The sequence below is a fragment of the Blennius ocellaris genome, assembly GCF_963422515.1.
Source record: "Blennius ocellaris genome assembly, chromosome: 3".
Taxonomy (NCBI): domain Eukaryota; kingdom Metazoa; phylum Chordata; class Actinopteri; order Blenniiformes; family Blenniidae; genus Blennius; species Blennius ocellaris.
In genome coordinates, this window is record NC_137652.1 from 23,113,013 (window position 1) to 23,129,354 (window position 16,342).

General features: G+C 44.2%; 1 protein-coding gene across 6 annotated transcripts in view; it reads left to right on the forward strand.

Moving 5' to 3' along the window:
• Positions 1-16,342, forward strand: part of ctnnd1 (catenin (cadherin-associated protein), delta 1) — a 32,954-nt gene that overhangs the window by 7,872 nt on the left and 8,740 nt on the right. For 3 of the 6 annotated variants that reach the window (XM_080518811.1, XM_080518810.1, XM_080518812.1), the window contains exons 2-15: positions 1,693-1,840; positions 5,056-5,130; positions 5,226-5,351; positions 5,444-5,739; positions 6,440-6,530; positions 7,275-7,459; positions 7,553-7,808; positions 9,743-9,814; positions 10,677-10,827; positions 11,397-11,598; positions 13,587-13,704; positions 13,969-14,125; positions 15,571-15,588; positions 16,248-16,313. In XM_080518811.1, coding sequence (XP_080374937.1) covers positions 1,700-1,840; positions 5,056-5,130; positions 5,226-5,351; positions 5,444-5,739; positions 6,440-6,530; positions 7,275-7,459; positions 7,553-7,808; positions 9,743-9,814; positions 10,677-10,827; positions 11,397-11,598; positions 13,587-13,704; positions 13,969-14,125; positions 15,571-15,588; positions 16,248-16,313 — 1,954 coding nt within the window. In that variant the 5' untranslated portion in view covers positions 1,693-1,699. The remainder of the gene's footprint in view (positions 1-1,692; positions 1,841-5,055; positions 5,131-5,225; positions 5,352-5,443; positions 5,740-6,439; positions 6,531-7,274; positions 7,460-7,552; positions 7,809-9,742; positions 9,815-10,676; positions 10,828-11,396; positions 11,599-13,586; positions 13,705-13,968; positions 14,126-15,570; positions 15,589-16,247; positions 16,314-16,342) is intronic. The other 3 variants (XM_080518815.1, XM_080518814.1, XM_080518813.1) reach the window with 2 other exon arrangements.

Here is a 16,342-nt window from a genome sequence, read left to right on the forward strand (position 1 = left end):
CGAGCAAATGGTTTTTGCCCTGGTTTGGGAATGAGCCATGCGCGTGTCATCGCGTTATTAGACGGGCGGCGTTGAGGTAATCCTCCTCAGATTCCTAATTTTTCCCTTGAAGTCTGGAGAAAGGACTTCGTCACAGCGAGTCGCTTTCACACTTCAGCTCTGGAAGGTGGACTTCGGTACACTCACTTTCTCTCAAATGTTCCAAAACAACCTTTTTATTTGGTCTCACCTGATTTAATTGATGTTTTTCGAAAACATTTCTATTCTTCTTTGTGGGTCCAAATCAATGTATATCTTGGTAAGTGAACACTTGTAAGCTACAAATGTATATACGACCCTCACTAAACTTCAATATATCTTCCCTTGATCATCCAAATACCCCAAAAATACTCACCCCTCTGTGTTCAGTGACGACCTGGGATCTCGTATAAATGTCTCCTACTGACCACAATTCTTGTTGGTTAAATTATGGTTGGCCAACTCTGACTTTACATATCATGTCTCATCAGTCATTTTTGGTTAAATATGTGCTGTTTGACACATCTATTGGCAAAGAAAAGCATAACTCTTTCAATTTGAAGTTTGTATAAACCGATTTTTTTTTCTTCTGTGCATGCTTAGATATAAAATAATCCATTTTAACGGTAGTTTAATGTGAATTTTCTGCTGTGAGATATCATGCAGACCCAGGACACTTGAGAAATGTTGGTATTTTTGGTAAAAACCAATAATAGACTTTGTTTAAATGCTGGGAAAAGTTTTCTCCGGCTGGCCTGAGATTCATACCGATGCTTTGTAAACGCTCCAAGCAGATTTGACCCAGGAGGACTAACATTGCATGACTGACAGGAGAAAACTGGATCGTTATTTTGACGCATTGTCGGTGTGTTTTTCCTGTGTTGTTTTTTTTTAATGACATTTCCTGCTACTTCAGAGCTTGTTATTCCTCTCAAGCGCCCTCATTCATTCTTCAACATCATGGGCCGCCTGTTATAGCTACTGTTGTGTACTTGTAGAGTACGAAGTGGTTCGACATCACAAATTTCGAGTTAAACACACAAAACAACAACACGACCTGCTGCCTCTCCCCGCCGCGGAGAGCACACCCTCACAAGTCAAAATGCCTCTGATCTCATCAATTTTGCTCCGGCTTGCCGGTTCGACGCCGCTTGGTGATGGGGTTTTCTCACTTCTCTCGCACTCGTCTCTCTCTGTTCCCCCGTCACCTCTGCTGCAATTTGGATAGAAGAAGTGCTAACAAGCTGCTCACGCTCCAGCTGAAAACATGCTGTAATTGTCTCTCATCGTGTTTTTCACCTCCTATTTTTAATCCTGCTAGGCAGTAGGTGAAAGCCGCATGAGAACGTGACGGCAGCTTGCTGGTCCTGCCTGGAATTTTCACTGATTAATCACTCCCCAAGATAAATTCTTCTTTTTTGTCTTTGTCTTCTCACTGTGGCCCCGTTGTCTCTGTGTCTGCTTCTTCGCTCCCATTTGTCTTCCTGCTTTTTTTTTTTAGCACTTAAACATCAAGTGAATTGGCATTCCTTCACAGTGCCGCGGTTCAATGCTCCTCTCTGTATCTCTGTGTGTAATGGGGGTGTGATTCTACCTGTTCCTGGATGATTCCTGGTGTTGGTTGACTCTGTCCTGTCCTGTCCTGTCCTGTCCTGTCCTGTCCTCTGCTCTCAGTGTGTGAATGGAGCAGTGTGCGAGTACGGCCTCCCTGCTGGCCTCGGTGCGGGAGCAGGAGAGGCAGTTTGAGATGCTGAGCCGAGCTCTGGAGGAGGAGCGGAGGTCGTGTGCCGGCACCTTGCCCCGCCCCCTCCCCAACATGCAGGTAACACCAGATAAACCCCCCCCACATCCCAACTGTCACCGCCACCTCCTTCTCTCATGCACATTTCCCATCAAAGCGTCCTCCGGACTCGCCCTCCATCCCGGCGAGTTCATCTAAAGTCAACGGCCACGGTCACCTCCCACCCCGCCGGTGTGGCCTGGCTGGACGGCAGCACAAACTAAACTCTGCCGGGGTGAAACATACCTCCTCTGTGGGCTTTGCTCAAACTAAGCTATTTAAATTCAGCTTGAATAGTTGAAGATACGATTTCAGGGTGCTTTCACATCTGTGAGTGCATTTGATGCATTTCTGACATTTATTGAATCGGGTTTCTTGATTAAAGGTTTAGTTCAGGCCAAGTTTGCATTATGATGTCTTCATGTGAAAACAAAAGCGAGTTGTGTCTTGTGTGGAAAGTTGCACGACAACAGAGCCACCGAAAACACAACTTTTGGAGAACGTTCGGTCTCTGTTTCCATGCCGACGACGGAAACACTGTTTTTCTGGTTAATTCAACCCTTTGGTTTTTACTGCATTTGATCGTATTTTTCCACGAATTTGCGTCGGATTCCGTGTTAAACATGAATACGGAGCACGTATTTTACTTTTCCGCATCCGATCTGTTCGTCCCCACGTTTGGACACGGTGCGATAATCTTCCGAAAACGAGCCTCCATGCAGAACTTGTCAAGACCGTTTTTTTTTAACTCGAGCAGTTTTTGTGCAGCCTAGCGTCGCTGTTTTCACACAATACCTGAACCAGACTAGAGTGAAACTGGAACTCTACCAGATCTTTTCATTCCTTCCATCTCATTGTGGCTGTTTTGGTGTGAACCCCAGCGTGAGCGCTGTGTTCACACTTCACGGCCGCAGCGTTTCTAAAACACAACTGCGTTGACCCAAAAGCGGCAGGCTGTGAAAGCACCCGTAAATAAAGTAAGTGAACCGAGTCTTCAAGAGGAGATATCGTCCACCCCATCGCAGCTTTCGATCGCATTCTCCATCCTCTCCGTTTCCTCAGCAACCACCCTTACCCTGTTCAAAATCAATCCTCATTGCATCCCTTCATACGTCAAACCCACCGTGTCTGTCTTGACTTGTCCGTAGGTCTTTGCATGCCGAGCGATGCGTTTCCTCCATGTTTGGTTTGTTGTGATCTCCGGCTTCTCTGTTCCAAAGTTTACCGATGTAACAACAGTGTGTCGAGCAGCCAGTATATTTACCAGAGGCTGGATTTATTTCTGCTGTTGGGGGGGGTTAACTCAGGCAGTGGTTCAGTCAGACCTGTTTCATCAGCTGTGGTTTTGAGATAAACCTCATCATTTCATACGTGTGTTTGCTTTCACACTCTGAGGGCAAGTAACCGGTTCTTGTATGATTTTCAGTGACTTCATGCTTCGAAGTTTACCTCACAGTCAGACATGCGAACACACACACACCCACACTCACTTTTTCTTTCACTTTCTTATTGTCATATTTACAGCACCTGAACAAACATACATGTGTACACTGTTCTGTGGCCTTGAGGAAACCTTTGTCACACTAATAAACAATCGGTCTGTCCCACTCGCCCGCTCTCCCCGCCTTTTATCGGCTTTGCATGTCGGCATGCCTCCACCGGTGCACATCTTGGCCTCTGCTGACTGATAAGGAGCAGAAATAAGTGCAGCTTGTGTCGTAGTCACGGCAAGACAGTGTGTAGCCTGAGTGGGATCTTATCACTGGTGTGTGTGTGTGTGTGCGTGTGTGTTTGTTTACATAGCCCGGAGGCTTCAGCATGCATGCCTCCACCACTCTCACAATGCAGCACAACACGACCTCAGTCTGTGCTGACAGGTTCCCACATGCTCACGTCTGCCCGGCACTTTCTACCATTGTCTTTTTCTTGAACCCTCATCTGAACTTTAGCTCCTGTTTATTTGCTTAATGCCGTGACAGTAGAGGGAGGAATTTTCACCTTTCCTTTCTTTTTTTTTGTTTCATTCAGATTATGGCAGGACACTCTTTTGAATTAGTGTTGAGAATCCCCCCCCCCCCCCCCCCCCCCCCCCCCCCAAGCTTTGCCCTTTTTGTGGAGATTATGCGAAAAGGGAAATCTATAGAGGTAGAGCTATCTCGCTTTCTGGAATGGGAAGTGTGCCACACCCACAAACTCTTTTCACGCATTGCTGACGGCGTTCAGGAATGACAGGAAGAAGTTCCTCTGTTGTTGTCTTCTCACTGTGTGCCGTCATTCCTCTCCTTACAGACTAATTTTCATTCCATCATCACCACAGTTCATTCATGTGTTTGTTGAATGCTTACAAACTGTCACTGACTTTCATTTGATTTTTTTTTTGGGGGGGGGGGGGGGGGGGGATGTGCTTGTTTTGATTGTCAGAGCTGCATCAGATGTTGGAAAAGCTACAGTGAGGGAGTGTTCACAGCTGAGCTTGGCTCTCATTCTGGTTTTTTTAACACCAGACCAGAATACGTAAATGAAGCAAGCTGCTTTTAGGTACAGCACTGTGCAAAAAGGAAGCCTCAAGCTGTTTGTACTTTCTATCAGTAGTATCCATAGGAAGAGAATTGGGGTGAAATAAATCACTATTTAGTGTGACTAGCCTACATTGACACCCAGGATTTGTAGGAACCTGCACAGAAGCCATTTTAAATGTTTGGGACAACCTTGGAAAATCTGGTGGAGATCCTTCTGTTTGTTCACGTAAACCCAAACAGACTTGGTAGCTCAGATCATGTCTTCATCGAGACCGCGCCATCTCACGGTTTGTTTAAAATTTACAGCCAATCAGACACTTCCTTGCTGCCAATACATGATCAATAACTAGAATTATGCTCTGCCTGCCTAAAATGTTTGCACAGTACTGTATAGTCTTGGATGTGAATCTCTTTAATGGAACTGCACCAGAGTATGATTGAAAGTAAACAGAGACCTGTTCATCAATCGGACTTGGCTCATTTCTGTTGGTGCCCCCGAAGGCTCAAAGAGATCACACCAGAGTTTATGCGTGAACACTCCCTTCCGTTGTACAGAAGAAGCCAAAGCAGTGTAAACTTTAGTGGTGCCTTCTTTCACCTCGTGCCGCTGTTACTTGAGGTGTTAGTTGAATACGACGCAGGACCTGCGTGTCTCTGTGAAGTCCAGCGGCCTCATCCCCACATGTTGACCCTCGGTCCCATTAGCAGTGTATTTACGCAGCTCTTCTCCCCTCACAGAACGGCCGCATTCCTTGTGATGCAGACATAGAGAGGTTGACACTGAACGAGGGTTACATCAACGGGACACATCACGTAAGAGTGTTTCAGAGCCTTCTCCGTTTTCAGCCGTTAATTTTTAACGAGGCTATTCCCCAGCTCATGGATTGTGACCTCTTGGGTGCGTGCAGTTCAGGATGGAGCCTGGTCAGATGGTGCAGGAAACGTTCACGGTGGAGGAGCAGCCCCAGGAGTCGCCGTCTGTTGTTTCTGTGGAGACCAATGAAGACGGGTCCACGCGGCGCACAGAGACAACGGTAACGTCCACATCCGAACACCGTTAAGCGGTTCGGTGATACAATTGTGTTCAAGTCTCACCCTCTTCCTCGCTTCCTTCCCATTTTCTAAGGTAAAAAAAGTAGTTAAGACCACCACCACTCGCACGGTCATCCCCTCCATGTCCGACACAATGTCCATTGATGGCGGGGGTTCAGTGACGGGTGTGGGGGGCTACACCACACCTATGGATCGGGTCTACAGGCCACCCCCAGGTGGTGGCGTGCCCATGGACTACCCCACTCACACCGTGCCCCGCAACTACCACTACGGTCCTGCTCCGGGGGCCTATGATGACTACCGCGCTGGGCCCCCACCCGACAACTACGCCAGCCTCAGCAGGGGGGGTCACATGGACGATCGCTACAGGTGCAACATTTCATACATTTCAAGTTGGTTTTAACAGAACTTGTCTCGACTTTAAGGCCCCCATTTACAAGACAGCGTTTCAAGTGAAAACACGTCATTTTTGCGTTTTTGTTTTCAGAAAAATTTTGAGCGTACACAGCAACGTTCGGAAAATGATGCCACTTTACACATCCGTGGTGGGAACACTGAAAATGAAGGAGTTTGCATGTTGGGACATAAGTTGGCGCTGTTGGTTGTTTTTGTAGTGAAACCACACACACGTGCACAATACTCTATAAACCTTAATGAGATTACGCAGATAGTTGTATGGACAGACGAGCAAGTTGTATTATTATTACAGAGACTCAACTCTAAAACGAGCAAGTCCCGGGAGAATATGTACTGGGGCACATGAAACTATGAAGGCAAACGTTCTTGTACATTTACTGAGCACGTGCAGAAGAGGTCTTCATTATGGCCATGTTGCACATGTGCAGTAGCAGCGATTCAACCGTCTACTCGTGACGAGCCCCAGCGTTTCCAGAAAGTATTTGTTTTCTCCCATCTCCACGGCGATGAAGCCCGAGTCTTGCATCTTGGCAGTCATTTTCAAAAATGGCCGTTTTCAGTGGCTATGACACCATTGTTGTGTGGACGGACACTAAAACCACAACACTTGAAGTTGTTTCCCCGTAAACATTAATTTCTTTCTTCTTTCCAGACCAGTGCATCCAGATGGATACAGAACTCTCGATCCGAGCTACCGAGCCCCCAGCAGGAACCAGATTGACCCCTATGCTGCTCAGCCGCAGGTGCAATATGTTCAAATATCAATGAGTCACTTGCTCTGATACTTTTTCAGACTTCTTTTTGGGCTCACTTCTCATGCATTATTAGCGTAAAAATCATCTTTGAATGCAGAGCTCTATGCCAATATGTTCGTGTAAACTGAAGATTTTAAGAGAAGAGAAAAAAACACCCAAAGAAACCTATAAATTAAAACTGCAAATCAAACACTGCCACACAGACAGAATCTAATAGTTGAAGACATTTATCATCACAGTTGAAAACAAGAATCCTTCAGAGGTATCAACCCATCTTGTATGCAATCATTTGGAAAACAGGCTTTGAATCACGTGCGTGTTTATCAGTCATGTTCTGACCTTCAAAATACTTTGGTGCACTTGTGATGACTGATTGGAATCTAGCTTGATTTAAAAACCATGTTAGTCATCTGGTTTTTTTCGTTTCCAAACTTTTAATATCCAGGTATCTTTTTGTTAAGTGTTAATTATTAACCTGTAATTTATCCCGTAGTTACATTTTCACTGCTGTGGTGTCCTATAATCCTGAGGCACTTGGTGTATGATACTGTTATGAGTTAATGCATATCTATTAGTTACAACCCCTTCATCTAAATGAAGGGTTATGATTTGTGACCATCCTCCCCATAGGGGGTCACACAATTCCTTTTGCGAACCTTTGGCTTGCACTCTATATATTCATTTCATTGCAGTTGTCTCCAGTTTTTCCAACCACAGTTCTCCTGTCTGCAGGTTGGCCGTATGGGAAGCGCCATGGAGCTGTCTTCTATCCCGAGGTTTGTGCCGGAGCCGTACGGGCTGGAGGACGACCAGCGCAGCATGGGATTCGACGAGCCCGACTATAGCATGGGTCACCCGGTGACCTACAGCACGGTGCCCCGCAACCACCATGCTTATGGGCCGCCTCGCAGAACTGCGTGAGTTACATGTGCTTGCTGTGGCTCTTTAAAGGTTCTCGTCTCATTTTGACAATAAAAGACACATTCACAGATGTCCTTCTCCCTCTTCAGGAGCTATGAAGGCACCTTGGACGGTGACATGAGTGGTCCGGGGGACATGTACTATTGGGGAGGAGGGGCCCCGCTGGCCCAGGGTGAACGAGGGAGCATGGCTTCATTGGACAGCACTCTGCGGAAAGGTCCCGGCCCGGGGGGCTGGCGCCAGCCGGAGCTGCCAGAGGTCATCGCCATGCTCAACTACAGGCTGGACCCCGTCAAGAGCAACGCAGCTGCTTTTCTACAACATCTCACCTACAAGAATGACAAAGTCAGTCCTACTTTTTTTTTTTTTTTTTTAATTTATTTTTTTATTCCAGTCTAATCTCATTTGAAGTGCAGGTTATTTAAGAAGTCTGTACCAGAAGTGGGCAGTTCGCTTTCCTTAAATACAATCCTCCTACATTCTTTTCCAGAGATAATTAGGATCTGTATATTTCTATACGGGTTCTGTCTTAATGATGACAATCATACTCTAATTCTAAAACCGTAATCTCTGCAAGCTCAACATTTGACAAAGTTCAGCTCCAGAGGTGTCAAACTTAAGGATTGTGGCCTGAAATAAGCCTGCAAGGTGCAACGGCTGGAGAAGTTTATTTTTCTTGTTGGCACATTTCAGTTTTTATTTGCACCAGAAAGTTTCATGAAAATGGACTTTATGTTGAGATTGGTGTCATTATCAGCAGCAACTGTTAGGGTTTTGTGTAAATATATAGACCTTTTCATAAAGTATACTCTGCAACAGCACAGAAAACGTTTAAATCTGAAGGTTATTATGGCGCTATCCTACTGGTCCGGACAACTCCACAGGAAATCGGCCCCTAGAGTAAAACGTGTTTGACAGTTTTCATCTACAAGTTCCACAACTCTTCTATTGTTTAGTTTTTTTTCGTTGAGTAGCTATTTTTCAGAGATAACAATTGTTAACAACACAGTAAAGAGTAAATGATGACTGGAGATCAGTTCATCGTCTTAATGTTCAACGGTTGGTGGTTCGATCCCCTCATCTCGTCCTGCACATGTATTGAAGCGTCATTGGCTGAGGCGTTGAACCCCAGTGACTCAATTTGGATAATAAATTAAATCTCTTAAAGGCTGCTAAAGTCCTGGTAATGTATATGTGAAGCTAAATTAAACTTGCTTGCACAAGCCCAATTGACAACAAAAGAAAACAGATGAAAACAAATCTGATTTATATCATATATTTGTTTCTTACATTCTTGTTGGCATCATGCAGGGACCGGTAAGAAACCACTGAATGTTGAAGTCTGCTTTAAATAACAGCTGATGATAAGTCGTTCTTGTATCTTAAATGATAAAACGTTCCAAACAAAAGGTTCTGCGGCTGTTCTCGTGTGGGACAGCTATAGAGGGAGACTTCATGGAGCAACGGTGATGCATAAATGATAATGGGCGATGTTTTATCTTTATGTATGGCTCGACCGAACGGAGACGTTTTCTTTGACCTCGACTGTGTTTATCTTAAGTTACAATTTGGAAACTGCCACAGAAGTATTAGAGCTTAGGGTCAAGTTGGAGTTAATGCTGACTGTTAAAAGCCAAAATCCTGGGAAATTAAAAAAGAAACGTGGTGAAGTCATTGATCAAACTTCACAACTGGGAGGAATTTAATTTCCGACTGTCGTCAGAAATGTTGCTTTTTCAGTATATGTGAAATATTTGCTTATCGATTTCCCACAACTTTTCGTCTGCCTTGTTTTTCTTTCTTGATTTAGTTTAAATCTCACAATATTACACCATCAATTTATAACTTGGTTCATCAAACACACAATTTGCTCCAAATCTTGAGTTGAGTCATTATTTTTAGTTAAAAACTAATCAAATGTCTGCTCATATAAATTTGTTGTTCCATTTTTCTTTAGTTTTAAGAAACGGCAAAGAGTTTATTTTAAAATTAAATGTGTTGCTTGTTGTGACATATCAAAGAAATTGGGAATAAATGTAATTATTTCTTTCAAAGAGAATTCTATAAAATGCCAATTAAACGTGAAGTGATTGGCTGAAATACAAACCTGAAGACGGGTGAAGCTGCATGATGAGGAAAATGACATTTCTTGTGTGTCTGGGTTAAGTTTTTAGGAAGGAGTTTTACATGTTCTCTCAAAAATGTAAATGTAAAGACATTATATTTATCAGATGTTAAAGGGTTAAAGTCACAGCTGATGTCCATCCTCCTCCTTCCAGGTGAAGTCTGATGTGCGTCGTATGAAGGGGATTCCAGCGCTGGTTTCGATGCTCGACAACCCCAACAGAGAGGTCAGATTGCCCCCTTTTGTGTTTCCACCCCCTCGCTTCTTTACCGTTCCGGAGGCGATGTTGTGGTTCAGCCACAGCAGAACACAAAGTGAGGCTGAAGTATGCAGCGTATTTTTTACATAATCCGGGAACAGGTCGTTCGCCTCCGACGGGCTGGACTCTCAAGGTGAACTTCAAACTTTCTCCCAATACAGAGGGAACGGGAGCAAAAATAAGCATTACGTGAGTGAGCTCATGGTCAAATCCTGGAGGTCAACATTTGTGTGCTAAATACAGATTTTCTGCGGCTGTTTTTTTTTTTTTTCTTCTTCCCTGCAGCTCCCTGTCATTTAGGCTCAGCTGTGGCAATAGTTTTTGCTGATGTTTGTCTGAGCGTTACCAGACAGACCACATCGTACATTCCACTGCCAAAGCAGAGAAGCTCCTTTAGTTACCCATTACATGCTCTACACCGCGTCCGTCTGTCTCCGTCTGTCTCCGTCTTTCTCCGTCTGTCACAGAAATGGACACAAACTCTTGCTTTGTGAAAACTTGGAACAAATCCTACTTGCAGTAAACAAATATATTAAGGAAAACAAATGGAATATTGATTTGTGGATGAATTTTGTTTTGAAATTAACATTTTCAAAGTGAAGTGATTTGAGAAACGTGGCCGGCTGGTTTGCAGTAATCACCGTAATGACTCGTACCGGCAGCGCAGCTGAAGCACTGAGTAGGAACAGACAGTCTGGGAGCTCCAGGAGCTCCACACAGTTTCCGCCGATACGACGCTGAAGCCCCGCGTGCTGGATCAATGCTCCTCTTAAGTGATACTCCATCACGCCTAATGGCTCATTAAGCTGTTACTGCCTCTGCGTTGTAGGTGCACTATGCAGCCTGCGGAGCACTGAAGAACATCTCGTATGGCAAAGATCACGACAACAAAATTGCCATCAAGAACTGTGATGGAGTGCCGGCTCTCATCCGGCTCCTGAGGAAGATTCGTGACCAGGACCTCACCGACATCATCACAGGTGAGTGAGGGCCCACGGACCTTCGTTGAGACAAGCGACGAAGTTGGATTGATATTCCAAGTGAAACGACTATTAAACTACCAAGTCCCAGGTGAATTATGGACTGGGAGTCATGACACTGGAGGCAAACGTTGTTGTTATTGTCCGTCTACTGAACATGTGCAGAATTATTAACTGCAGCCGTCGTGAGGATGACCAGTAGCAGATTATCCACTTTCAACACTGAAAGGGAGCCAGAGTGTTTTCAGTTTTCATTTGAAAATGTTGTGTCAACGGGGCCTTGGTTAACCATTACTTCCAACACTGGTCAACTTAAGGGACCTAGGAAATGATTTAATACAAACGGAGGCTCCTCAATTGCAGTGCCAGACCCTCTTGGCAGCACGGCACAAATCAGAGGTCTGGTGGAAATCGGTCCATCTATCAATATTTAGTTTTTTTTTTATATTGATTTGGCGGATCAAAAATGTGCTCATCCTCATACTTGAGTGCCTTGCTCGCCGGGCACGTTAACCCCAAGAGCTCAGCTTCGAGTCATTTTAAGATGAACACTTTGTGTTTTCTCTCAGCGACGCTGTGGAACCTGTCGTCTCACGACTCGGTCAAAATGGAGATCGTTGACCACGCGCTGCACGCCCTCTCCGACGAGGTGATCGTGCCCCACTCGGGCTGGGAGCGGGGGAGCAACGGAGCGGGAGGAGGGGAGGAGAACTGCAAGCCGCGGCATCTCGAATGGGAGACGGCCCTCACCAACACAGCGGGGTGCCTCAGGTATGGATAACAGCAGTAAAGGTGGAGGCAGATCAGAACTGCGGGACTGCTGCTGCTGCTGCTGCTGATGATGATAAGAAAGGAGGGAGGGGAATGAAAGTGGAAGGTTGCCAGCTCAACAGATTGACGCAGCAGTGGGACGGATGAGGGAGGAAGGAAGCAGCGACGAGTTAACAGAGTGTGCATCTTGGAGTGAAGATACAGTCTTTATAGGAATACACACTGTGTTTTTTTTTTCACATGAAGTAGCTAATACTAAAAGCTTCCCGTTTTATATTTAGCAACAATAGAAACTCTTCTGTAGAATAACTTGGGAGCATTCTTACGATCCGTGGCACAGTGGCGCTGAACTGATGAGATTGGCCTGTGCCGAGCGGCGTTGAGACACCGCGAGCAGCACGGGGAGAGAATGTGAGAGTTTCCAGGGAGGGGGCGAGCAGAGGACAGTGGGGCATTGACTTACACAGTGTAAACAGTGTGTTCTGGAGCGCGGCCGTCTTATCTATACATTCCCCTCGACCACACGGTTAATTACAGCGTTCGTGTTGGAGAAGTCCGTGTGAATAGGTTGATCTCGGAAGCCTCGTGGGGAAAGAAGTTGCAGAGGGTCGACGCCAGTCAGCCTAACGAGAGCTGCGTCAAATACATTTCTGTTCAATTGGTTGGTGACGTCGCTTCGATCTCTGTGAGAGAGTTGAGATTGATTTGTTTACGGTCCACAATAATTACTGCATTTGAATCTAATTTCAGCTTAAAAATAAGCTAATTTATTGGAATGATGCGTCTTGGAAATAAAATCTCAAACTGTTTTTGTGAGAAATCTGCATTTGTGGGATGAGCAGCAAAGCTGAATTCTGTATCCTCCAAACTGACCTCCCAATTAACAGGAAATGTGTGAAACCGTGTTTCTTATTACTTAGGTGATCCACTCGGATGGATTCTACATTTCTCTAAATGACACTAAAACATGATTCATTAGCAGAATAAACGAAATGCATGTTCCTGACAAATGTGGCACCATTTAAAAGAAAATAAACACAATACGTATTCTTCCGAAAACAAGTTTCCCAACATTTTCTGCCATGTTCTATTAGGAAGTGTAAAAGCAATGTGTCTAATCTTTGTGTCCATTTTAAATTGAATCATTTCCAGAGGTGGACATACTACTCAAAAGTTAGAACCGACAAAGTATTTTCTTTAAATGTTACTGACTGTTTGGAGAAGTGTTCAAACTAATGTCGACTTCCTACGGGACCTGCGTTATTGGTTTCTGGTTAAAGGTGGGAACTGTAATATAAAGCGATGTGACACGACGCACAGCAGAGGGCAGTTAGAATTTATGACTTCAGGAAGCATCCAAATGAACTTAACACTATTTACCCGCCCAGCGGCTCGTCTGTGGCTTCATACCAAAGGTCAGTGGTGACAGAAAGTGTCCAACACTGATTAATCCGTCGTCCCTCTGATCAGCAGAAAGTTCCCGCTTTATTATTTTCCTGTCTTCCCGAAGACTTACCAGCAGGAGCTCCACCTGAAAAAGTCAAGTGTTCTGTGCTTTTGGAAACTGGGTCTTTCTCTCCATGGTGCTGCAGTCCCCATTTAGTTTAGTCTGCATTTTTTTCGGGTTATTATCATCAAATGTTTGCCCTCTGCAGCCTCCTGATTTTCCTGGGGAAAAGGGGGAATGAGCGCCCCCTGCTGTGACAAGGAAAGTGTCACCGGTCCCGAGAGTGTGTGTCTGCCCCACCTCCACCGACTTTCTCCTCTTTATTTGATCCCTCCGACGTCATTCTGCTGGGTCTCAGTTTTCCATCCATCCGGTTCGGTTTGATCCCTTAAGTGGGGCCAAGTCCAGAGGTGCAATTTGATCTCGTCAAACTCTGCGCCCTCTGTAATCCGGAAGATTCGACACCGCTCTCGTTCTTTCCCTTTCGCCCCTCAGCTGCCTCACTAATCTGCGCTTTGTCCCGCTTTCTCCACTTCTCCAGAAATGTGAGTTCGGAGCGAAGTGAGGCCAGGAGGAAGCTGAGGGAATGCACGGGCTTGGTGGACTCGCTCATGTACATCGTCCAGTCCCAGATCGACTGTAAAGATGTGGACAATAAGGTGAGTGAGTGCTGGTGTTGTAGCTTCTGATCAGTAAAGATGGAAAGTTCAGTTATTCTTGCTTGATTAAAGATTCTGCATCAATTAAAAGGAAGTTGCTATGCAGAATTGTCTTGACTTTTAATGTACAAATGTAAAAGTTTCAAGCCTCATAAATTGTTGTGACGATGGTCTCCAGTTAAGAAAACAGGAATAACTGCTGATGTTATGTAATATTCGAATACGAGAAATGAGGTGAGTAATTTTTAACCTTTGCTTCTGCAGTTGATAGAGAATAGCGTGTGTCTGCTGAGGAACTTGTCCTATCACGTGCACCGTGAAATACCCGGCTGCGAACGCTACCAGGAGACCACGCCCGTCAACCAGGGCCCCGCCCCCTCCGGCCAGAAGGGCGGCTGCTTCAGCTCCCGCAAGGGCAAAGGTGTGTGACGGGAGAGAGTGTTTACTCAGGCAGTTTCAGGAGGATTCAGAGTGATGCCGCTGTTGGCGATAACGATGCCAACACACACACACACACACACACGAACAAACAAAACCACTCTGTTGCACAGGAATGTTAAAAATCCCCTTCGGAGGTCATCCTTCCTTCAGCTGCTTTATTTGGGTTTCACAGAGAGTATTGACTTTTTTTTTTTTTTTCCAGTTAAAACCATGTCCAAAGAAAAAAAAAAGTTATAATAATTTCTTTGCACATAGTCAACATTTCTCAGTTAATTTACAGGAGCTCTTTGTTTGAGAAGCTGTCCTAAAATAAGATAACATGTCAACAATGTGCGTCTCGTGTAGACCAAACAAAGTCCATGATATTGCAGCACAACAACCACCAATCAGCCATAACATTTGGACTAACGACGTATAACTCGACACAAAATGTCGTTCACTGTGGTTTAGTTTCAGTACCTTCCTCAATGAGTCCTAAACAAACATAAATATATTGGGCTGATCTCTTGGTTGCTTGCACACTCACATTTACTGAGTCGTGTGCAGGGAAAATATGGAATCAAATAAAAAACAAGCCAGTTTGTGTCACTGCTAATGCCTTTATTTTCATAACACAGGTCATTTGATTAAAAACGCACATTAAGTTTAGCACTTTCTCTAAATTTAAAGAGTTCACAAAACCCCCAAAAAGCACATAATTGGAAAATTGAATAAAATGCAAATAAGTGTGTTTTATGAACGTTTTCTACTCATTGATTATTCTAGAAAGCTATTTTAGCTGCAATAATGCTTTGAATATTATTGTAATTAGCTCATTGTGACTGTTGCTGCTTTATTTAGAAATGGGTCCAAACACACTTTTGCCATTATGTGACAGTGAAATCTTTATTGTACTTAATTTTATGTATCATTAAGTACAGTTTTGGTTTAAATGTTAAAACTACATATGAAAGTTTTCTTGGCTGTATTAGTTTAATTTTGTTTATTAAATGCATTTTGTTTCATTTGATGAAAGGAGACGAACATGTTCTCATTCATTCATAAGCGTTCTGGTTATGGAAGTGCATTTCCTATTTATTTTAACTTGAATATTAAGGATTAGTTAATGTGCTTCACTGAGGCGTCTCACAGCTATAAACAGATTTTGTTTTTAACATTCGGATCTTTGTTAATCTTCAATATTACGAGCTGGTGTGTTCATCCATTTGCTTCAATTGGCCTTTTTAACTGGCATGCGACTTTGCTGGATCTGTGGTGGCTGGAGAGTCGTGGGGATGTAAACACATGATTACTGGGTGGCTCCATTACGGCTGCTTTTGCTTCTTTTTCTTTTTTTTTTTTTTACTCAAAAATGCTCTCTTCCTCCCATTTCGCCTCTTCTTTTTCTCTTCCTTCTCCGTTCCGCGCTGTTCGGCCGGCCTGCAGATGAGTGGTTTTCCAAAGGTAAGCTTCCTTTACCTCTGTACGCCTGCATTGTGCTTCAGCTGCTTGGAGGTTTAGTGTGAGCAGCAGTAGAGTAGCTCAACTACATTCATACTAACACGCATGCTTTTTATGGTTTCCTGAAGGAGAAAATGCATGTTTTTTTGTTTGTTTGTTTTTTGTTTAACATGTGTTTGCCCTTGAGTATATTAGCTAACCAACACAGAACAAATACACTTACTCTAAAATGCTATATTTAGAAACGACATCAGATTGTTTCAGTGTGTTTCTGAGGACCCGTTCACACTGCAACAATTGCGAATGAAAATGCAATTTTTTGAAAACGGCTCTTGAGGTGTAGCTTTTTGAAAACACCCGGGACTCGGTCATAATGTAAAACTGGAGAAAACACTCAATACTAAGCAGGCAAACCAAAAAAACTTACTAGTTTCCCAGTTGACAGTCGCTGTAATGACAATGCAACTTGATCATCTGTGTCTACGAATGTCTCCCATTGTTGATGTTTATACCGAGTATGCAAGTAAATAAAACAACCACCGGCTCACTGCATTGTCTTCAGTGTTTCTGCCGTGGAAACGTGGAACTATTCTAAACTGCGTCTTCACGAGAAACGTCATATAAATGGGCCCTTCGACTTGAACGCTGATGTTTGCTTTCAGGAAGAAAAGATGAGGATGCAGCTGCAGATGTAATAGACATTCCAAAGAGGACCACACCTGCCAAAGGTACTGGCATCTTCCCACTGTATTCACTG